The sequence below is a fragment of the Vanessa atalanta genome, chromosome 13 (assembly GCF_905147765.1).
Source record: "Vanessa atalanta chromosome 13, ilVanAtal1.2, whole genome shotgun sequence".
NCBI lineage: Eukaryota > Metazoa > Arthropoda > Insecta > Lepidoptera > Nymphalidae > Vanessa > Vanessa atalanta.
The window spans coordinates 3,264,149-3,288,908 of record NC_061883.1 but is presented as its reverse complement, the minus strand read 5'-3'; the positions used below and the strand labels follow the sequence as shown (position 1 = coordinate 3,288,908).

At 34.8% G+C, this 24,760-nt stretch overlaps 2 protein-coding genes across 3 annotated transcripts in view; both read left to right on the top strand.

Annotated features, from left to right (window-relative positions):
• LOC125068130 (fibroblast growth factor receptor 3-like) overlaps positions 1-24,760 on the top strand; it is a 140,488-nt gene that overhangs the window by 95,343 nt on the left and 20,385 nt on the right. The window lies entirely within an intron of this gene.
• On the top strand, positions 4,062-5,508 carry LOC125068131 (acanthoscurrin-1). 2 transcript variants are annotated; one of them, XM_047677150.1, is made up of 3 exons: positions 4,062-4,096; positions 4,396-4,520; positions 4,710-5,508. In XM_047677150.1, exons 1-3 carry the CDS (start codon positions 4,082-4,084, stop codon positions 5,332-5,334), a joined length of 765 nt encoding a protein of 254 aa, XP_047533106.1. In that variant the 5' UTR covers positions 4,062-4,081; the 3' UTR covers positions 5,335-5,508. The 2 variants fall into 2 exon arrangements, with proteins under 2 accessions (XP_047533106.1, XP_047533105.1); XM_047677149.1 differs by having other exon boundaries at positions 4,396-5,508.

The window sequence follows — 24,760 nt, the reverse complement described above, 5'->3', positions numbered from 1 at the left end:
ATTAATTCGAATAATTTAAAGACATTTTGTAATTTAAAGCGTATACGGAACACTCAGTCGTTACATATAAAATACATTGCATTTTAAATCGGATTCGTTATCATTTCTTTCAACTAGATATACCTTTTATAAATTTAAATAAGCCTTAAGCTTTATGTACTGTAAGATGGTAGCATGGTTAACGATCGGCGGAGTTATTTGATGTTTTGAAAGGGTATTAATTATTTTTTTGACAGTACCCAACGTCAAAGTAATAGCAGAATCTAACGTCAAATATAATTAAGATATAATTTAAAATTCAATGTAGATTATTGAGGTACTTTTAAATAATATATTTTGGCATAATATATGCCTAAATAATATCAAAATTTAAGGTATCAGAATTATCTTCGATAGTGAATGGTATCAAAGGAAATTAAAGTTCATTTCTAAGTCGGCTTTTATAACCTTCTTAAGGATCAGCAAAAGTCGTATATTTTGTACATATATGATGTTTATGTTAATCGTGACATTAGTACCAAATAAGTAAGCTAACGCCATATACTTTGATAAGTGAAACCTTCAATTCGTGTTAAGCTTAATCTGTAATACTTTGCATTGCATTTTAGGTATTAATATGTATTAAGCCAAGGTATAGGCTATCACTATTCAAAATTTCATCAAAATCCATCCAGTAATTTTACATGATACGCGATTACGAGTAACAAACACATATACATACATCTTTTCACATTTATAATACTAGGATAATCGATTCGGTGGAGTTTAAAATAACGTGATACAGGGATGACCTTCAAAATTTCCTAAACTAATCTCTTAGTGCACATTTACTTCACGAAAAGTAGGTCTTCTTCAAATATCAACCATCTACACCGTGAAGCTTGGACTGTGCGTGCGTGACTATTCGTCAGACAGTCAGTAAGCCGCCTTTTATATACAGAGATATAATCTCACCATCACCATCTCCATAATTGGAGAGGCTTTTGCCCAGTAGTGGGACATTATTGACCTCTTACTTTATACCTCTATACCAGAGCATAAACAAAATTAAAAACTTTAATTTAAAATTCGAACAAACGTAAAGTACGAATGAAATAATTATTTAAATAGGAGCCTGTTATTAAAATTTTAAAAGACGTTTTAGAAGCGTGTCTATGATTTACATAACATAAAATTAACGAAATTAGCAGATGCGCTTACGGCGTTTTCCTCGTGGCGATAGCGTAAAAACAATATTTAATTTTGTTGAAATAGAAAGTGATGCGCCCGCGTCACGTCACAATCAATTTCTGATATACACCAATCATAGAAGATCATCGGCAATCCGCAAGGGTCAGGACTCGGGTTATGTCAGAGATCAACAATATGTCAATACAACGAAATGTCAGACACAATACATTTTAATAATTTTTTCGCACTGTTTTTATTATCTTCAGTTATATGTCACATTGTAAGCCGTAATAGCCTAACAGTTAGAACACGTGAATCTTAACCGTGGATTGCGGAATCAAACACGGTCATACCACTGAACTAACGCTATCAAAGATTTGAAACGTTACAGACATTAGTTACAAAGGGTAAAAATAAAATGGTTTCATTCAGTAGTTTCGTATGCTACTCAATTTAATTTTTTTGTTACATCTTTGAAGAAGATTTTGTTTTTGTTTTTATTTAAGCTTATAATATCATGTTGTTAATTAATTAACAAATGATTTATTTAAACTGTCGGCATTTAATTTGTTCTAAGTATATTTATATAATTTAAATTGTCTGTTTAATAACAATTTGATTTGAATAATTTTAAAACTAGAACATAAATTTTTATTAAGATTTTAAAAAAAGAAAGACTTTTTAACGTATTTTATTATTTTAAATCTAATTGATATTGATATCTCGACCACAATTAAACACATTCGTGCATTCCCTGTAAAAAATATCTTAGGCCATTAAAATGAGAATAAAAAAAATATAAAAAAAAAAAAGTTTGAAACGTGTTTATTTTACTATATATCTCTGTGATTATTTATTACAAATCTGTGTGTATTAATCGCATCGCAGTTCAAATAGAAATAGGACGGATATGGCGTCGTCCAAGGCAATAAAAAAAGTTAAATTACAAAGTTATCGCATTTAATAAGTAGGTCATTGTAAGCGATCAATAAATTAAATCAACAGATTGATGGTACACTGCGAGAAGTCTCACATTCTCATAGTAAATAAAACGTATTGAAGATATGTAATTATGATTTCGATACTCATGACACCTTTAGACTTAAATATGACTGCAAACTTAAGGGTTAATCATCCATCGTCTTAGTTCGTGATGTCGGTTGGTGATTAATATTTTCTACAATGCCAATGGCTGATAACAGCTTACCATCGAGATGACCATTTTCCAGTTTTAAATAAATTAAAATATTATGCTTTCTGATATAGATTTTTTAATTAATAACACATTTACAATTTAAAAAAAAATCCAAACAATAAACACATAATTACGCTATTTAAACAATTTTGTCTCAATTTATAAATGATAACCTTATTAGACATTAAAATATTAGGCGAGCGGTTTCGTTGGCATCGTAATGTGTAATGATAATTAAATTTTATATTTACTTAACTAACATTACGTATAATTCGATGTTTTCACGTTTAAATATTAATGAATATTTGAATGTGAAAACATCGAAGTAAACTTATCAAATCAAGTAATACAACTCACGATTAAATTTATATTGTTTTTCATAACTTTTGATGAGTAATTTTAAGTGTTCTTATTTGAACTTCATATTAATCTTGCTCTTGATATTTAATTTTCTGTTCTATTTCATTCGAATTGTTTGCATGTTTTCATTATATAATAATTCGATACAGTTTAAGTTTACATTTCGAAATACGAATTAAAAAAAAAAAAGAGCATTTATTATCTGTCTTTATAAAATATAAGATGTAATAATGTATATAATAAAAAAACCTTTTTTTTCTTTGATTTATTAATTATACTTAAATGTTATTTAAAAAAAAAACGTTTTGGCCTAGTGGTTAGAACACGTCAATCTTAATGGAAGATCGTTATCAATCCTGCACAAGCACTAAATTTTCATGTGCTTAATTTGCATATACATGTATTGGATTAATATTAGCACATACATATATTTACCAAGATTGAAGCAGAGTATTTACATCTATCCAGGATATGACCATCGATGGGGCATACACCAATTTTTTTTTTTATATTTTAAAATTCGGCATAGTCAAATGCCTATTCCTGATATGCCTTTGTTACGTATTAAAATAATTTTAAGATAATTTGATGACTCAGAGCTATACAAGAAATATAGTGAAAAAATATACTATAGTTCCGTAATACTTTATAATAAAGCTAGTCACATTTTATGACTTCACAAAAACCTTAAAACTAAGTGAGGAAGAAATTACCTTATTTCTGATCGTGATTGCGTTAAACTAACCGCATATTTATATATGTGTAAAAAACATTTGTGTGTTATAATTATGATATTGTAAATGTCCACGCACACATAGATATGTCGTTTCGTATACGCATATGTGAAAAATTATTTTGTAAACATGTGATGCAATTTGATTATATCTTTTATGTGTGCGTTTTCGCAAAGGATGGGTTTTTCCTTCGATGTCCTTACATAAACTTAATAAACCATTTCGTATCGTTTTAAATCAAATTATACGAATCTGTTTTACAATAACGGGACGTAATTGAAGCTACATTTCGTCGCGTGAATATTTAAGTATTTATTTTTATACGAATAATTATTTTAAGTGTTTTTTTTTTTATATTATTTTAATAGAATTATAAATGTGTTAAGTGCGACAACGTATCAAAATTTTTACATCGTGAAAGTGTCCAAAGACGACCGAAGATTCACATTGTTTTCACCGAAGGCGAATTCGGACTGATGTCATTAAAATCATAATTCTCGTATAGCCCGAAGGCCGAATCTTAGGAAGAGTCAGGGAGAGAGGCGTCGACGAGCCGTCTGTATAAAAGCCACCTGAATCAGGTACAGAGCATCACACAACCACGACACCTCCGAGAGTCAACATGAAAGCGTTCTTGGTAGGTATTCGTGTGTAGTGAAAGTGATGTGACCTGCGTGACCCGCTCAGGAGTCGTGCTTCCTTATGGGATTGTGACTCAGTGCTTGCGATACCGATCATTATGCGATCGTTATCGATGGGAATCGATCTGTACTTCAGGAAGTTTCAGTGATAAACGAGCGGGTTTACCTATACATCGATTTTATTCCAAATTGTTTTGATTTTCAATTTTTTTTTTTTAATTGTAATTGTTCATTTGGATACAATTTAACGTATAGTTATTATTAGCAAATGTGAATTTTTATTTTTGTTACATAGGTATTAGCAGCCGTAGCGGCTATCGGCTCGGCAAGACCCGAGGCGGGATACTCCTACAATGCTCCCGGTGGTGGTGGCCTCGGTGGCCATGGAGGCATCGGCGGCGGCAGTATCGGCGGTGGAATCGGCGGCGGTCACGGTGGATTCTCCTCCGGCGGTCTGAGCTCCAGCAGCTTCGGCCTTGGTGGCGGACTCGGCGGCGGATTCTCATCCGGCGGTGGTTTCTCATCCGGCGGTGGATTCTCGTCCGGTGGTGGATTCTCCTCTGGTGGCGGATTCGGCGCCGGCGGCGGCGGCGGTTTCGGTGCTGGCGGCGGCGGCGGCGGCTTCGGCGGCGGCTTCGGTGGTGCTCCCATTGTCCAGAAACACATCTACGTCCATGTCCCACCCCCAGAACCTGAAGAACAACGCCCTCAAGTGATCTCTGGTGGAGCCGTACCCCAAAAGCACTACAAGATCATCTTCATCAAGGCCCCAGCACCTCCCGCACCCATCACTCCCATCATCCCCGCTCAAGCCCAAAACGAAGAGAAGACCCTCGTATACGTCCTGGTCAAGAAACCCGACGAACAACCCGACATCACCATCCCCACTGCTGCTCCCACTCAACCCTCAAAACCCGAAGTTTACTTCATCAAATACAAGACCCAGAAGGAAGGTGGTTCCATCGGTGGTGGAGCTATTGGAGGTGGTATTGGCGGAGGCATTATTGGCGGTGGTATCGGCGGTTCTGGTATCGGCGGTGGCATCTCTGGTGGCAGCATCGGCTCTGGCATCTCTGGTGGTAGCATCTCTGGAGGCAGCATCGGCGGTGGCAGCATTGGCGGTGGTCACGGCATCGGTTCCGGCATTGGCTCCGGCATCGGTGGCGGCCATGGCTCCTCGGGCTCCGTCAGCTCCTCCTACGGACCCCCCGGTCACTCCGGCGGCCCCTACTAAGCCGCACCCCGCGTGCTAACTTGTGATACCTGCTGAGCCGGCGACAAACTTAGTCTTAAGTAGAGAAAAAATTACGGTGCCTAAATGTATTTATGTAAATAGTAATTTTAATGTATAATTTTAGTTGTATTATAAAATCTTTTTGCATAAAAAACTCGATAAATCAACGAATTTCACTCTTTTCATTTCAACGAATCCACATAATATCACTAAAACATAATATTTGCATAAGCATATTACATTCTATAAAACAAATAATATTTCACATTAAATTCGAACAAGAATAGAAAACGATCACGAATACAAACATTTAAGATAAACATCGTATAGAGATGCTTGTTGCATAATATTGTCTGAAATTCCAAGGTCTCTCATCGCGTCCTCACAAACCATTAACGCACGGGCGACACCTGTCTGAGATGCAGTAGAAAGTCGAGTTTTCTCAAGTTGTGTAACATTGGACAGCATGACCCCGCTTGCGTAACAGAAAGAAGCGCCTTACAAGACACGAATGAAATGAGACTCACTAAAAAATTATTACGTATTACGTAAAACGGCCATTCTAAGCAATTTCATTGCGTAACTCTTGACATTTTGGAATATTCCCTTGACAAAATAAAATATTACTTTTATACGTAAGCGCAAGTGTGAAGTAATGAGTAATTTAAAAAGTAACCTAATCTTATTAATTAAAATACACACATTTTTTTTTTATTAAATCTTTATTAAGAAATATTATTTATCTTTAATAATAGTAATGAATATTTTTCACATAAATGCAATTATATTGTTAATGGACCTAATCACCGTATCGATGTTTTTCCATGCTTTTTCATAGATCAAAACCTAGTTACAACTAACACTAAGCACTGGACGATTATAGGCCTTTTTGAATTTCGAATGTAGACTTAAATTTTAATCAAGATTCATATCGGACGAAGGCGAAAATCTGTATTCCTCGTGATTAAAATAAACGTTAACGGAGTCGTAAAGACATCGAGATGTTGTTACAAAATCGAAATATGAAAGGTACTTATATAAAAAATATATATAACATCGTCATAAACAAAGCATGTGTCATAATTTCGTAATCTATATTCTATGAGTGATGTTTTTTTTTAAAAGGTAATCGAACGCTAACACTCGAGTTACAGTAATTACCTATGATAAATTATGATACTAACGCATACTTATAAGTTAACTAAACTTAACGTTAACGTTAACTATTTATAAAAAAATTAACTGCAATATACACTGCAAGCTAATATATTTATACAGCTAATACGATTTGTATATTTTATAAGCATGTACTTTAAACAACAGGTACATTCATTCATCGTTCTCCTAAAGTTAGTAGCGCATTGGCGATGTAAGTAATGGTTGATATTTCTTATAGCGCCTATGTCTATGGGCGGTTAATCAGGTCGCAAAATAGCCAATCCGACAACAAAACTAAAAAAAAATGGATAGTTTTATATATTAATTTATTCGTTCGAATGTGTAAACTGCGTGAAAAAAATTGACCGTTTTTACGGACGGTTAATTGTCTGACATCCAAGTTCCAACCTTGGAAATACTTTTACAACGTTGGCTTCCAACTCCCATACAGGCTAAATTGGGATGATTCTATTAAAATCTGCCAGAACCACACGAAGCTTGATCGTAATGAGAATAATATATAAATGAACTGAAGATATAAGAAGTTATTCCTATTTCATACATACATTGGCTCGTCTGCAATCCTTAATAAATAATTAAAAAAAAAAAAAAAAAACCAGAAATCTATAATCTATTTTCGTAAACATGGAATTTAGGTATTTAGTACGACGAAATTCATAATATTCATTTTCGCAGATTGATATGAACTATGAGTAGGCGATGTTTGGTCCAGATATCTCCAGTTTCCGCTTAACATGATAAACAAACATACTTGATCATTACTTCTTTTGATAATATTAATAGCTACGATAGATTAATTGATATATTTAATGATATTTCATTCATTTCATTCCAACAGATTTCGACCAGAGATTAAGCTACTTACTACTTTACGACCATAACTAACATAACTATATATATATAGTCCAAAAGTCTGGAAAATGTTTCCTTTTGTCTTATAATCGGGTCTAAATTTTCTTGTCTTTCATAATCCACCACAATCCGATACGATCGAAAACAGTTCAATTAGTTTTTCGTATCTAATAATTTAGAGAAATAATATCCAATTTCTAAAATCCAGACTATTAAACCTATATTGATCTAAACAGGTCATTGAACTCGAGATCACAGTATTCTCAACCTTTTAAACTAGCACTAGACGAATAGATCTCTGTTGATTCCAAAAGTTGACGTTTTATACCTCTTGATAAGATGATAAGTTTTTCATCTTAATTTAATTAATCAAATCTGTATATCAATACGTGAATATCGACATTTTTGTACGTGTTTTTGTAAATATGTATTTAACATTTATTTTGTGGCATCGGTAGTTGGTAAGTGGTCAACACTGACCATAAAAATTAGCGCCGTATGAAATTTTATCCATTTCTTACATAACCAATACGCAACCAACCTTGAGAACTGAGATGGTATGTATCCTTGAGCCTGTAGTTACACTGGCTCACTCACCTTCAAACCGGAATACAACAATACAAAGTACTGCTTCGCGGTATTACATAGTCAGGGGTATGAATATTATATTATTCGATAAGTAAATACAATATTAGTCAGTAAATCACGATTAAATCTCAATACAAATTAATCCTCTCAACGTCCAGTATTACAAAATTCAATCAATGATGGAACATCATCAAAATCTATCGTATTCATCCAACAGAGCGATGATTTCAAAACGATTTTGATAATAATATTATTAACCTTTCGAATGCGCCTGCGCACTTACATTAATCAAAGTGACTGGTCAGTTCTCGGACGCATTATGCCACATGTCGTACTGGAATCATTATTGTACATCCATTACGATGTTCAAATACGACTGTATCTATTTTTTTTATCTATTATGTTAGTTCGCGGTAATTCACAATACGGGGATTGAAGCTGCACCTCACTGACAATGTAAATCAAACATTGTTAGTTAATTTATCTCCTTTAACTATACTAATGTTTTAAAGGAGTAAAATTTGTTTGTTTGTATGTAGGTTTTCTCCGGAACTAGGGATCCGAATCTAAAAATGTTTTTACTGGTAGAGAACTACAATTTTCCTTATCGGTATAGGGTACTGTATATAATTCATTTCATTTTCTTTATTAATATATTGCCACTGTACGAAGGGTAGTTTTGTTATACAATCAGGGCCGAATAAAACATTTTGGGGCATCTAAGTAATGCACTAACTACAAAAAAAACACAAATTAATGTAATTTTTAAATTTATATACATATCGTGTATAGTAATGTATCTCTTATTGAAGGCAAATATTTCCCTTATTTGACTATAATTATGACATTCACCTTATATTTAACATTGACAATGCGTTACAATTTAAGTACGATTTTTTCTTTTTTTACTTTTTTATTCAATTTACGACAAAACGTAAGTCAAACAGATATAGTGCCAACATTATACCTGTATGATACGCATCGTATACAAAACCACGCATACATTAAACTAATTTAATTTAAATGATACCTTAAACACATATATTTAAGGTCGAATGTTCAAAGTTTGACATTGTATCAGCGAAAGCACAATACCACTCTCACTCTTATCACCGTCATGACCAAACTTGTTCACAATTTACTTTAATATTCGTTACACAATATTGACCTTAAAACATAGGCTCATAAAGTCGTTATTTGTAAAATAATTATAATCTATTATGTTATGTAAGAGGAACGAGTTTACAAATATGTGAGGTCGTCTTAAAATATTATTGATGTCTTAATTTAAATATTAGCTTTAAATTTTTATCAAAAAGCATTCAATGCAGTGATTTATATTATAACTTTTTTTATACCCTGTACAAGATAGCTTGATATTTTTGACAGATGTAAATTTTGCAATGACGAACATATTATTTTCTTAATTTAATGATTTTAAAAATTGTAAAAATATTTAAAAAAAATACATATAATACTAAAGTTCCTAAAGAACGCTTGAAGCGTTATCCGAAAATTTTAAGGCTTTTTCTATTATATATTATTGCTTCAAAGCAAAATTTAAATAGAAACACTGAAAATAATAGACGCTTGTACAATGTTACATCGGTCGGACGGGATTCGAATAACACACAGTAACTGCTACAAATATCGATTACAAAAATCCTTATTAAAAATCATTTTTAAGTTATTGCTACGAACGGGGATCCTTATGGTTGGGGTCTCTTTGGCTAGTTGTTGGGGTCTCTTTAGCTGGTATAATTCTTTTTAGAAAAATAATTTAAAAAAAATTCATTGAATTCTAATTTGAATTACGCATTCCATCGTTCCATCGACTGTTATATATTCTGTTTCTCATCACTAGCCCTTCTGTCAAAAAGATCAAGCTAACTTGAACACGGTATAGAATTGCACGTAATAATCTAATTTAAATCTTAATCATCCAGATTATAAAACAATAGGCAGACGGAGCGCGCGGAACAAAAACAGCAGAACAAAGTAATGTGAAGCAATGAAAGCGACTACAAATTACTGGTAGTGCGAATCAATAAAATTAATAATAAAAGTGACAGCACTTTTTACGCTTTTTAAACAAAAACAAACGCGACAAGTTTATTACATTCGTGTGCGTAACAGCTCCGCTTGACACGTCAAACATCATACTAATTTATTAGAGTGTGTATCGCATAAAACAAAATTCGTAAGTTTGTAAATCAGCTTTAAGTATTTTTATTGGAACAATAAATATCATACAAGAGCTATGTAATTATGTGTCAAAGTTTATTAGATAATACTTAGTATTGCTGGTTTCCGGTTTGAAGGGTGACGTTACCTGTGTAACTACAGGCACAAAAGACATCTCAGTTGCCAAGGTTATGTCAGAAACATTTATAAATGGTTACAGTTTCATACGGCTCCAATGTCTATGCCCAAACGTATGTATGTATAAACGCCATTTAAAAAAAAAGCGAATATTATTTTTTTGCCGACAAAATTTCCAATAATCCTTACAAAGGTAAAATACAACTTCAAAGATATAATAAAAATTTCTTACGCAATCTGGCGTTTGGGCATACACTATATATGTATGTTGTATCGTGATAAACAATTAAAATATTACTTTATTTGAGTATGGATTCGTGTAGGTATATTATGATCAATTTATCATCATATACATAGTATATGGTTAAAAACATTTTAAATTTTTGTTTTTACTTTTCGTATATAATATTACTTTGTGATAGGCTTTGTACAAGCCAGTCTACCTACCTATTGGTACCTACCAATCACTCATAATATATTCTACCGTCATCAACAATACTCAATACTAACGTGTTCCGGGTCAGTAAGCTAATTTAAATACAAGCACATGGACATAACATCTTAATTTCCAAGGTATGTAGCACATTGGCGATCTAAGGAATGGTTAATATTTCTTACACCACCAATGTCTATGGGCGGTGGTCATCACTTACCATTAGGTGACCATTTGCCCTTCCTAGCATAGTTAGGTTCATCTATATCATAAAAAACTCGGTTATGAATAGAGATATTTTAATTTAGGAAAAAAACCTTTAACCTGAGAATAAGGCTTAAGAAAAGAATTTATGCGTACGGCTTTGTACAAGCCCGTTTAGGAAGGTACGACCCACTCATGACACATTTAATCGCCAAACAATACAGTATTGTGTTCCAGTTTGAAAGGTGAAACAGACGGTCTTATTACAGGCACAAAATACATAACAGTTCCTAAGTATTCGATTATTAAGAGTGGGCGGTACCTACCCAGCGGGCTTGCACAAAGGTCTTCCACAAAGTAATAGCTATCGAAACGATCCGCAATCTTTGATGCAGGACAAGAAAGCCGAATCGAAAACCTTTTTTTTTATAGACAAAATTTAGATATACCCCATATTATTATATAAATACCAAAAAAAAATAGAATAAATATTCTAAATAGAAACAAGTGATCGCTTGTACATTCTGTAGTAATCCATCTGACACAATTCATCGCCACACCACGCCAGCAGGCGGCATATCGCGCGTGGATCAATGGCTGCGTTAGTGGGGCATCTAACATCGACTCACTGAAAGCAACCTACAATAAAACTTCCAAGTCTTGTAGGAAGGCATACACAAGAGCGGATGCACAGCGCATTGCGCGGTTTGGCCATGACCTTATTTCACATCCTAGAGGCTCCCGTAGCTTCTGGCGTCTGACCAAATCTGTGCAAAGCAATTTCTGTCAACCTTCGCTGCCACCGCTCAGGTATCCGGACGGATCGCTAGCTCACAGTCCGCAGGAGAAAGCTGATCTTCTGGCAAAACTCTTTGCGGATAATTCCGTAATCAATGATTGTAGTGCGCTGCCACCAACAATTCCATCATGTGGCTACACGATGCCTGACATCAAAATCAGGCAACGTGATGTACGTGCAGAGCTACAATCACTTGATGTGCGGAAAGCTAGCGGTCCCGATGGAATACCAGTCATAGCGCTGATGAAGTGTGCAGCGGAGCTGTCTCCTGTGTTAACGCGCCTGTTCCAGCTGTCTCTTTCTACAGGATGTGTGCCGGATTCTTGGAGGGAGGCTAATGTGCAAGCGGTTCCCAAAAAAGGGGATCGATCTGACCCGGCAAATTATCGGCCAATAGCTATCACCTCAGTTCTTTGTAAGGTGATGGAACGGATCTTAAACAACCAACTGATCCATTACCTAGAAGATCACTGTCTAATTAATGATCGTCAGTACGGGTTTCGACCAAAACGGTCCACAGGTGATCTTCTAGCGTACGTAACACACCTCTGGGGTGAAGCTATCGATAAGCGTGGAGAGTCGTTGGCCGTCAGCCTCGATATCTCCAAGGCTTTCGACAGAGTCTGGCACAGAAGTCTTCTCTCCAAGCTGCCGGCATACGGTCTGCCGGTTCAGCTCTGCACCTGGATTGCTAGCTTCCTACACAAGCGCAGCCTTCGCGTTCTAGTTGATGGTTGCGCTTCAAAATCCCATGTAGTGAATGCTGGAGTCCCCCAGGGGTCTGTGATATCCCCCACGCTCTTTCTTCTGCATATCAATGATATGCTCTCTCTCGGGAACATACATTGCTATGCAGATGACAGTACAGTGCACGGGGGATACCACGGACGCGCAGCGGCTGGACGGGCGGAAACTGAGGAGAGACGGAGGGATCTTGTTGTTGAGCTCGATAGGACGTTAGGACTCATCGCCAAATGGGGCTCTGACAATCTTGTTGAGTTTAACGCCAAGAAAACACAGGTGTGCGCTCTCACAGCGAAAAAGTCACCATTTTCCCCTCCTCCTTCCCTCTGTGGCACCACGCTGGAGATACATAGCAAAGTCGCCATACTGGGAATCGACGTTCGGTGCGACCTCAATCCAAAGGATCACATCGAGGCTGTTATAAAAACAGCCTCACGTAAACTCGGAGTCCTGAACAAGGTGCGGCGTTTTTTCACGCCTGCTCAACTGCTCCTGCTGTATAAAACACAGGTACGGTCCTGCGTTGAATATTGCTCGCACCTCTGGGATGGCTCCGCTAAGTACCTACTGGAGGCCTTGGATCGGTTGCAGCGACGTGCGGTTCGCATTATTGGCGATGTAAAGGTCACCAACACCCTCGAGCCTTTACAATTGCGTCGAGATATAGCGGCACTCAGCGCTTTCTATCGAATGTGTCACGGCGAGTGCTCAGAGGAACTATTCTCCCTTATTCCTGCTTCCCCTTTCCTTCACAAGTCCACGCGTGCTGGTTCTCGATGTCACCGCCTAACTGTGACATCAATTCCATCGCGTACAAAGAAATTTGGCAACTCTTTTCTTTGTCGCACTTCCAAAACATGGAATTCTTTACCAGCGCACGTATTCCCCTCCTCTTATGACCTGGGTTCCTTCAAGCGAGGCGTGAAGAGGCATCTAGCGGGCCGGCAAGGCGGGGGCGGCTAGAGCAGATCACCTTTCCCAACTGCACTAGCCGTCGTCGCGTTTGGACTCTACTACCACTTACCATCAGGTGGAGCAGAGTCATTTGCCCTCCCGGGCAATAAAAAAAAAAAAAACACGTCACACGTCTTTTTTTAAATGTGCTTATTTAATCTCGTATTATAATTATCTAAAAAAATGGTCACAAACTCAAAGCGTGAGCTCTAAAATGTAACTAAAATATCTTAAATGAAATGAATGAAGAATGAATGAAATATTTATATCGATTATTGACTTTGAAGTTGAGTTAAATGACGATTCAAAAGTGCTTGTAAAAGCCTTCTTGAATAAAATATATTTCAATTATAACTTTCCATTTATACCTCAATTCAGATGAGAAACATACCAAAATCAAATAAACAAACTTGAAAATAACCTTTTGTTTTCAATAAAATGCTTAATACTCGGTATTAACGTGGATAGATTATATATATCTAGGCTATATTTATACGATCTAAAACAATTTACCATACATTGAAATAAAGGTCAAATCTCTGTGTCATCTAAAAAGGAATGGCTACTTAACCCTATTAGAGGGGTAGAGTTAGTTCCGCGCGGATGAAGCCGACATAAGCAGATATTATTTACTTCAAAATACATCAAAGGTTACTAATCCACTTACCGACAAGTTTATATTAACATATAAGGAGTATATTATGTGTGTCTTATTTTTTGCTTCGAGTTAACACTATCAAAAATGTTAAAGCCAATGTCAAAGTAAAGTAAAGGGCTGGGCTTATGTTTTCTCGAGGAAAAAGGTTTGACGCAAATTCCACGCTGCTCCAATGAGGGGTGGTAGATGCACATATGGCAGAATTTCATTAAAATAAGACACATGCAGATTTTCTTAGGATGTTTTCCATCACCGAAAAATACGAGATAAATTTTGAACATAAATTAAGCACATAGAAAGTCAGTAGTTGACGAGGGATGGAGACACAATTATAGGCTATGATCGGTCCATCTCGGTTCTCAATATGTACTTAATATTTTTTTAAATGACTGACTGTTTACAGTCTTCCTTAACTGGTTAGTCTAACAGGTTAAAATTATGTACATTTTACACAATTCTTTATGGAACTCAACGGAGCATTATTATAAGAGGTTTTAACAAAAAACATCTGTGGTAGGTTTGGTTAGGTATACATATTTTTAACTTATCTGAGACCAGAAAAGATGAGTTTTCACACAAACTTTCATCCTCCATTTAACCGCCTTTGGATGACCGCCTTTGATGTCAGAAAGGTATCTGTTTATACCTCATTAACATAAGCCTAACAGATTTTTTGAAAACACTACACCTAAGGGGGTGAAAATCAGGATGAAAATTTGAATGGAAGTTCGTTTTCTTTAATAGTTAGAAGTATGAAAATAGGTGTTTTGGCTTATATTTCTAAGTAAAAGAGCAACGTCACATTATTTTTCCGATATGATATCCCATTGGGCAGTTTAAATTGGTGGTATTTAATAAATAAACATAAACTTGCACAAAAAAGTACCTCTGACCTGAGAAAAACAGAGAAAGAGAATGCAGCGAGTTTTAATTGTAAAACATGTATAGGCGGCGATCCTGGAGGGTAAGACGTGTGCAGCGTCATACCATATGCTATGATGGCAAATGTCATGACACTGCCTTGCGCCGTCATGCCACCTCCCCGACATCGAACAATATATATTATCATAATAATACGGAAGATATATTTTTTGAATAAAAGAAACTCTGTTTTTGTTTATTTTTCTTATTTAAAGGAACACGTCTAATAACTGTACAGCCTCGGCTGATCACGTTACATATACACAAAAAACTTCTTCGTTTTACGTCGGTTAATATGATCGCCAAGCCAAAAAAGACTCATGTGTCAATACAGCTATTAATAGTCCGCTAATAAATCATATTAACGATTTTCCATCAAATAAAAGACAAGGACGTCGCCGGGCGTCGTCGTCTGGACGTAACAATGTCAATATCATTTACCCGGTATTTTAGTGTTTTTAAATTAACCAAAATAACGTCACTAAAATTGAATAGTCGTAACTATGAATTGATGACGTTTTTATTAGTACTGCGATCGCCTTGATGGCATTTTTCTTAATAATTTAAATCTATATTAATAAAATGAGAAGATGTTTTGTATTAACTAAAAAAATCTACTAAAACAATATTCATGGCACTTATACTAAAAGAAGCAGTACGTTTCAGAAGGTTTGAGGATATCATTCTTGGCAAACAACGTCTGCCAATGGTTCTTCTTGTACATAATATGTATGTACTTAAAACAACCCGAATCATTAATTTATGGTGCCACAATTTCCAATCCGACCGGATCATACTCTCCTATAAAATTTCGTAATCCAAGAAAATAAAAAATTAAAAAAGATAACTCATATCTACTCAAAATGTTGTAATCAAGCGCATTCAACAAAGAAGACAATATTCCTAATATTTATGAATGGAATAATTACTATGCGAAGTTTTTCTCCGGAAACATGATGTATACATTGTTGCAAGTTTCATAAGAACTTGCCTGTGTTTTTAGAGAGTGTGAGTGCCCTCAACGCGGAGAGCGTTCTTAAAACAGGAACTGTTTAATCGCATGAAGATTGTACTCTCGAGGAAATATTTTTGTTGAATATTTTATATTTATGTAAACAGCCGGGAAATGTTACCACGAATAATCTAACCCCCACTCTTGAGAAGAGGATTTAGAGCTTAATCACACACACACGTGTGGCAGATTTTAATCCAACTTACACGTACAGATTACGTCATTATGTTTTCCTTCACCAAAACTCATGATACGCATTGATAAAACATTAGCTATCAGACCCGACTTCACATGGGTAAAATATTGGTCCACATAAAACGTTTTTATCTCAATATACATCTTTATTGATCGTTATATTTATTTCCGACTTCTTCAAGAATCATCATCATATATTAGCCAATTTACACCAATAAAAAATCTAAATTAATTATACTTCTAAACGTTTCTGGTTAATCACTCCGTCCATTAGTGAAATCCGTTTAGTGGTGGAGTTTATAGCTTACATAAGAGTCGAGTTTAATTTATAACACGTAGTAATAAAAACTCAATTTCTTGCCCGGTTTTGAACCGACAATCTTTGATGAAGATTCACGTGTTCTAGCCACAGAAGCATTTTAGCTCATTTATATTACCAGTAACAATAGTCACGAGGCAGCTTATGTCTTCAGTTGCTAAGACTTTTGATACAATAAGCCCTGGAAAAACTTGATACAAGTTTGTCATACTTATACTATAAGTACAAAATATTTTTATTAAAAGTACTTTCATAAAAATCCGCTGTACGACTTCGTATTCTTATATAGGGGTCAGTATTTTTTATTTATAAAAATCAATAAGATTACATCATTTTAATTTAAGTCCATATAAGCGCGAAATATTTTAATTCAAAACATAATTTGTATTGCCTTTAAATCTAAAGAGGTTTTGATCTTATTATTATGGAAGAAGCTCAATGCTGTCATTTTTTGACTTGTCCCTAGTATATCAACATATTAATACATTACATTAATTCCAAATTTGAAATACCAAATTTACGAAATTGGTGTTAGAATAACAATAGTATATACTCTAAAATATATAAATACTCTTACCGACCAGAAGTTATAATGACTTTTTAACTATCTGACTTTATATAAGACGATTTAAACGACAAATTTTCTGTGACACAGAAATAGTATGTCTGAAGAACGAAAATTTCGCGCCAAAAAGTAAACCCAAGTCAATGTCACAGGCTTTTTTTTTATTTATTACGCCACAAGGTATTGATGCATTGGGCAGTAAAAATATTTACGTGCAAGTATTTTACAGGCAATAGTTTGTTTGATTATATACATTATTCTAATATTAAAAGTATTATATCTTATTGAGATAATGTGTACGATAATTTTGTTCGTAATTATCGCGATACGGCGCATGCGCATCGCTATTGTTTTCGCTTTACTCGTCACTAATATTCGTTTATTATTCAATTATTTAGCTTTCAAATGTACCAAGTGAAATGATTCAAGATTGTCACGTTTTATTTATACATTTTAATCATATAATCTACCGTACTTAGTATTGTTATGATCCGGCTTGAAGGGTGAACCAGTATAACCAAAAGCACAAGGCATAATATCTCAGTTCCCAAAGCTGGTACCTATGGGTGGTGGTGACACTTACCCTCAGATACTTACTTACTTACTTACGATAACCACATATTTAACTTTAAAGAAAATCGGCCAATAACTGCCTCCAATAGCTAAACAAGCTTTTATTACCATTACTTAGAAAGCTTACGTGGATATATGGGTCTGAATTTTATCCTACATTTTCAGATTACAAACCAATTTTTTTTTTATTTTTTACGAATAGGTGGTTTGGCAAATAGGCCACCTCATGGTAAGTAACCTCTGCCCATAGACATTGGCATTATTCGAAATATTAATAATTCCTCCATATCAACAATGTGCCACTAACCCTGACCGTAGCTAACTCACAGCTAAACCAAAACACAACAATATTAAGTATTGTTGCTTGGCAGTAGAATATATACGATAAGTAGGTGATACCTACCCAGGTAGACTTGCACAAATTCCTACCACCAATTAATTATTATCTGATTTGATACTGATATAAGAAGATATATCAAAAAATCATTGGTATCCTGACGCTGACTTAGGAAAGCCTGTGTTTTAAGAGCCGGTGTTATCCCAAATATTTCAATGTAATTATTACATTGGAGCTAAATAATTAGTGAATAGTATTTAATAATATAATTACTAGCTTTGTCTTGATTGAATCTACATTCAGAACCGGTGACAGTTTTACGTTTAACACAATTCCATTAAAGTTATTCAAAAAAAATCCCCAAAATACCTTTCCTGGATTTGTTAATTGATTCACCAGTTCAGCTTAATATAAAACACTCAAAAGATACACACACCAATACAGATCCAGCAATATTTAAAGGTATTATTTAACAAATCCTTAGCACGTGTAACGGACGCAGGAATACCACAACAATTTCCCGGTAAAATGCTATTCCGATTATCTGAAGGAAAAATTAGCCAGCCCTCTGGTAGACGCAATACGACTGGTATTTATTATTGATGGACATATTATATTATTAACGATACTTCTTATTTATTAATAAGAAGTATCGTTAATAATATACGAGTTCTTATAATGAAGATCATTTCGTCCTTACCTGTTTTATAACTACTAAAACATTCGATAATATTAAGAAACACGATATACACTTCATATATGATTCTAATGTTGCATTGATTATATTTCGTATGAAATAAAATAGACTAATTGAAGCATAAACAATTGAGGCCGAATCGAGACGCCGGGAAACTCGAAGCATCGAAATTGATGGATTTAAAACTTAATAAATAGGGAGTATAATACATAAAACAGTTGAGTTTCGTTAATTAATTATTTTTCGTTATTAATATTGTATAAGAACGGATTATAGGTGTAGCATACGCGTCGTGATCACATCTTACCCCCAGGGCACCAATATATATTTCAAATCAATAATAGCAAATAGAAACAAAAAATGTTTTATTCGCTGAATGTTCTCAGGACTGATATACTTCTTTTTCGAAATTAGTTCAATATCGCATAGCAACACTTCAAAGATTTATAAAGAATATTATGACCTTTATTTTGAAGTATGATATAAGTATGCTATCTTATTTTCCAAAGTATTTATAACGTAATATAAAATATTACAAATTTTAGCATTAGCATTTTTTAGCATTAGCAGCCTGTAAATTTCCCACTGCTGGGCCATCTCGGCTCTTAAATATAAGAGCCGAGATGGCCCAGTGGCTAGAACGCGTACATCTTAACCGATGATTTCGGGTTCAAACCCAGGCAGGCACCACTGAAGTTTTATGTGCTTAATTTGTGTTTATAATTCATTACAAAAATTGTCCGGTATAATATAATTGCAAATTTCTCTTTTAATTCCCATATTATGAAACAGTAATAGGGTTAAAACTAAGTAGTTACACACATTAATTACATTTAACGAATCGTTACTGTATATTAGTAACCTTTAAGCATTAGCATTAGGCCTCCCTTCCTTCACCGCCGAGCACGAGTGCTCGGCGGTGAAGGAAAACATCGTGAGGAAACCTGCATGTGTCTAATTTCAACGAAATTCTGCCACATGTGTATTCCGCCAACCCGCATTGGAGCAGCGTGGTGGAATATGCTCCAAACCTTCTCCTCAAAGGAAGAGGAGGCCTTTATCCCAGCAGTGGGACATTTACGGGCTGCTAATGCTAAAAAAATATGACAAATACGAAATAAAAAAAAATAGAATGTAAGTATTACACAAAAAATATATATTGAAAACAACTTTAAATAACCGCCTTAAATTGTATCACAGCTGAGTTAAGGCTGTAGAGAAAGTTTCGATCTTCCACCACGCTGATCCAATGCTCCAAGATATACATGTGGCCCAATTTACGTGCTAATTACTCTATGCCCGGATTTGTACCTGCAATCGCCTAAGATGTTCGTATCTTATCCACTCGATAACTACGTGTAATTCTAACACTAATTAATATTTATAAAGGTACATCAATTGCCTTACATCACCATTTATCTCATCAAGACGAACTGGTGTACCATCTTACCTTATGTGGTATGTCTATGTCGTTGGCCTAGGCTTAATAGGAATCTAGATTGTACATAGAATGTTGTACTTTTGCCTTGATCTGTAAATATTGATGCGTTGCAATTACTAGAGAATTTTATGCAATTACATAAAAAAAAGTATTTAGGTATGCATTTTTACATACATTAACAACTTTTAAATTTCCCACTGATGGGCTAAGGCCTCCTCTCCCTTTGAGAAGAAGGTTTGGAACATATTCCACTACGCTGCTCTAAGCGGGTTGGGTAGGTATGTTTAGTACATATTATTATAATATTAAAGCAACAAATTATTTAATTATATAACAATGGCCGGGTCAGTTAGCCTGTAAATTTTAAGGCTATTTTAAATATATTTAAGGAAAGTCTTGGTAGGAAGGAACAGCTTAAAAATATTAATCTTACGAAATCTTTCCACTCCATTTAAATTTTTTATTTGAATAACAGTATCAAAAATAAAAGTAATAAAATTCATTTAACAACAACACAATACGATAATGTCATATAAGTGCCAGACAACGCGGAGCCCATACGCCCTTGTTCTCGGAAAAAACGTGACAAATTGTTGTACATCGGCTAACAATGTACTTTAGGGAATGATCCGTTTAAGAATTCTGTGTTTTCTACTTTCGAATGTCACATCAGTGATGACAGAAGGAAATCAGTGTTTAACTAAACACAATAAAACATAACAGTATTTTATTATTTTGAAGGCTATTTAGTTTTAGACATTCTTCACCTAATAATTCTTGGTTTATATGATTTGTCGTGAAACGTACTGCGGAACTAGTCCACAAATTGATCGTAACTCAGCGCCTGAACAAACGAGACGAGCTGGAACTTGTGGCAGACGATTTCTGGAACCCTTGACCTGCATTCGGGTTCCAAGGCGTCTTAAAGCTAGTTCGGCCGATCGCCTCACGAAGGTAGCGAGATTCGCAAAAGGTCTATCCTTGTGTATATGTGTGTACTTAAGTATATGTAGTAGACTCGTTGTTCTATTTAAATTATATGGCCGCTAGACAAGTGCAGAGTTCGCATCCTGGGACGGGCAATTTAAAGACCGTATGTAATCAGTAGCAGCGGTTTGAGATAGTTAGGCGTGTTCCACTACCGTGCCTTAGTCACGCATCTGATCTCGTCGTGTTGGATATGAAAGCGAGGAAGTAAAGTGTACTGGCCTAAGGGATGTTATGTACTGAAATAACCAAATATTCAACTGAAACATAAAGAACACGAGCGAAGTGATTGGTTTTTGTGACAAACAATCTCTTTAGATTCTTATAATAAAATATTATCAACTAGATTCCGCCTGCGGCTTCGCCCACGTTTCGAGGGTAGGGTGGGGGTCTATAATCTGTCTATATCAAATTTCATTCAGATCTGTTCAACCAGTCCGGCGTGATTTAGTAACAAATATCCGTCCATCCAATCTTTGCCATTCATAAAATTATTAATATAAGAATTGATGCTTAGAAATGTATTAAATTAAACCATTTTGTACTCTCCGTAGAACATTAAAGGAATATAATTGTTTGAATTACCAAATGGACGGCCTTAATGACAAATTCCCAAGCTTTGAGTGATTTTATATGATTAAAATAAGGTTCAAATTATTTGACCTGAATCGTTTGTTTCATTCTTTTTTTTTCTTTATATTTTTTATAAAAGTAAATTATTTTTAATTTTCTTTTTCGTTTCTTTGAGTTTCATTAAATACTTATAAAATACCGACTCCAAAAATTAAAGAGAGACTTGTAGCATTTTTATTGCGCGTTATATATAATTTTCTGTGCCCTAAATTTTAAGAAAACTTACAAAAAATATAGCCTTTAAAAAAACTTACCTCAACGGACAGACGGATATAAAATCCTAAATATATATATTAGAACGTCCAATGAATACAGATTATAAGTTGAATACATTTTATATAACATGTAAACACCGTCTACAAAAAATTAAATATCTTAAATCACAAACAACAAGAGTAAAGACACAAATGTATGCAAATCAAAGAAGCCTACACCTGATCGACAGTTCGAGATAATAACGACATTCGAATATACATAAATCAGCGAGAGAAATTTCAATCGTAAACCGTAACAGGAAACAGGATCACTGGCTCGGTTACGTAATCTGTCCACATTGTTTTAACGAATGTTTAACTCCAATAAGAGAGTTACGTAAATATGACTCACGCAGAAAGTGCTCGGACGCACCTAGACACGTAAGGACATAACAGTTTATGCCGAAAACGTGCATTCGGTATCAACATTTAATTGACTTATATCATTATGTTTCACAGTACACTTACGTAATATGGCTATTAGAAATAGGTAATAAAATGGACTGGAAATGTCGTACTAGGTAAACGACTCTTTTCCACTTGAGAAGATTTAATGCTTGAAGAAGAAAGTATTAAGTCACTATATTCCAAATCTGTAATCGCAAGCAAAACAAGAACCTCTGCTAATATAGGTAAGCTTACCACCATTGAACTACCGTGGTAAGAATCATTTCAACTAATGCAGGTTTCCTTACGATGTCTCTCTTCACAGCCTTAAGATGTAATATGATCATAAATTAATAGAGTGACACTTAAGGTATCTGAACTCGGTACTTTCCGGTTTTAAAACCCACATGAGCAATCTCTGGATTATATCACGTAACCGCGAATTATATTTACATACACTTCAGAGTAAATTGTCGTCGTCCGATAATATTGTCGTATCGGATAATAAGCTCTTGTAAAGTGCCACCGAAGTTGATAGGTAGAGGATAAGAGAACTAATGGTCAAACAAGATCAATTAATGGAAATTATTCAATGGAAATGTTCCAATGGCACGGAAATGATGTACAGAATTAACAACTCTTGCATAATACAACTATAGTATTCTATTATATGGTAATCGAGGGATGGGAATTCACGAAGTTCTCAGAGTGAAAGTGCGTGTTACGTTATTTTGACTGATATGGTGGAGAGCTGATTTGAATTAAAAAGAATTTGCATTGCGCCGGTTTTTATAAATTCGAAATGCATAATATCGTGAGAAATGTTTTCTAATGTGTTGTGTAGTAACTCTTTACATCGGTAAAGAAAATATGTTTATAATATAAATTTATGCCTTTCGGCTTAAATCGTCATTACGGCAATTAACTCACTGTTGGACTAAGTTCCATTTGAAGAGAAGTTTAGGAGTTTATTGTACCAGGCTGCTTCAATGCGTAAATGTATGCTTATGCGTATGCTTCAAATTAGTAAATACATATGGGACAGATATTCATCCAACACAGGAGATTACTTGAGAACGATTTCCTTTACCGATCGCGGTATGAATAACATACCCAAATAAAGCTGAATTTACAATTCAGTGGTACTTTTTCCCGGGACTTGCAACCACAATATGGAGTTAAAATAATGATTTAACGACTGAGCTAGCTCATATACACGGCCAAATTTTATTTGGCACACGCAAGTTTAATACCTTATATGACCGACTTAAGATAATTACTATGAGGATATTCCTTGTCTGGATCTGATCGCATGATCCTTGGTTATGATCGATATATTATATCCGTTAAGCCATATTGACTTGTTATGAATTATTTATTTGTTCATATTTAAGTCAATCGTACAATTAAAATAAGAAGTAAAAGAAAGTAAATCACTTGCGCCAGTTGACTCTTTCACTTCGAAATGACTTCATAGTACACCAGTAGTGATTTAAACTAACTACTTCAAATTCTTCTCGAACGAGTGCTTTGTATTAATATGTACAGACTCCTTCAGATACGTCTCAATCAATGTAAAGGGAACGATGACTCATTCGCGTCCGGTAGCTAATAGAAAGTGTTTTTAAGAGTGACTGAGTTTAACTCGACTGCAACAAATCACGATAATGCATATTACCTTGTAACTGATTTAATTATTCGGTATATAAATTTATAAAAAATATAAACGTTTATTATTTATATAAATAATAATAAATCCTGTGTGTGTATTTAAAACAAATATTAAAAAAAAAACAATAACAATTTCGAACCTAATGTCAATCCACAGACTATATATATTTGACGCACATTGGAATTAATTAAAATCAAAATAGTATATTCAAGAACACTTTTACGAAAACGTTTGGCACACGGCCAAATACGTTATCTGATATACTTAGTCATTGAGATTCTGTAAGAAATATTAGCTAACTTCTCCTAAGACATCTTCGCATGCAAGATCTAAAATATTTTGTCGCTTATGGCTCGCTCACATTTGAACGCAATTTTATTTGGCAAATGGTCACCAATGGTCACCACCAACCAAAGACATTGGCGCTATAAGAAAAATTAACCACACACATCACCAATGCACCACCAACCTTGGGACCAAGACGTTATGTCCATTTTGGTATTATTTCACTGACTTGCTCATCCTTGAAATCGGCACATGACAATACCCACCTACACACCTAGCAATACTGAGAGTATTGCTGTTTGGCGGTAGGATCGGTGATCAGTGACTTACCCAGACGGGTTTGTCCAAAGCTCTCCAACGAAGCATGTAATGCTCTACCACTAGTGAAATATTTACCAAATTTTTAATATCAACA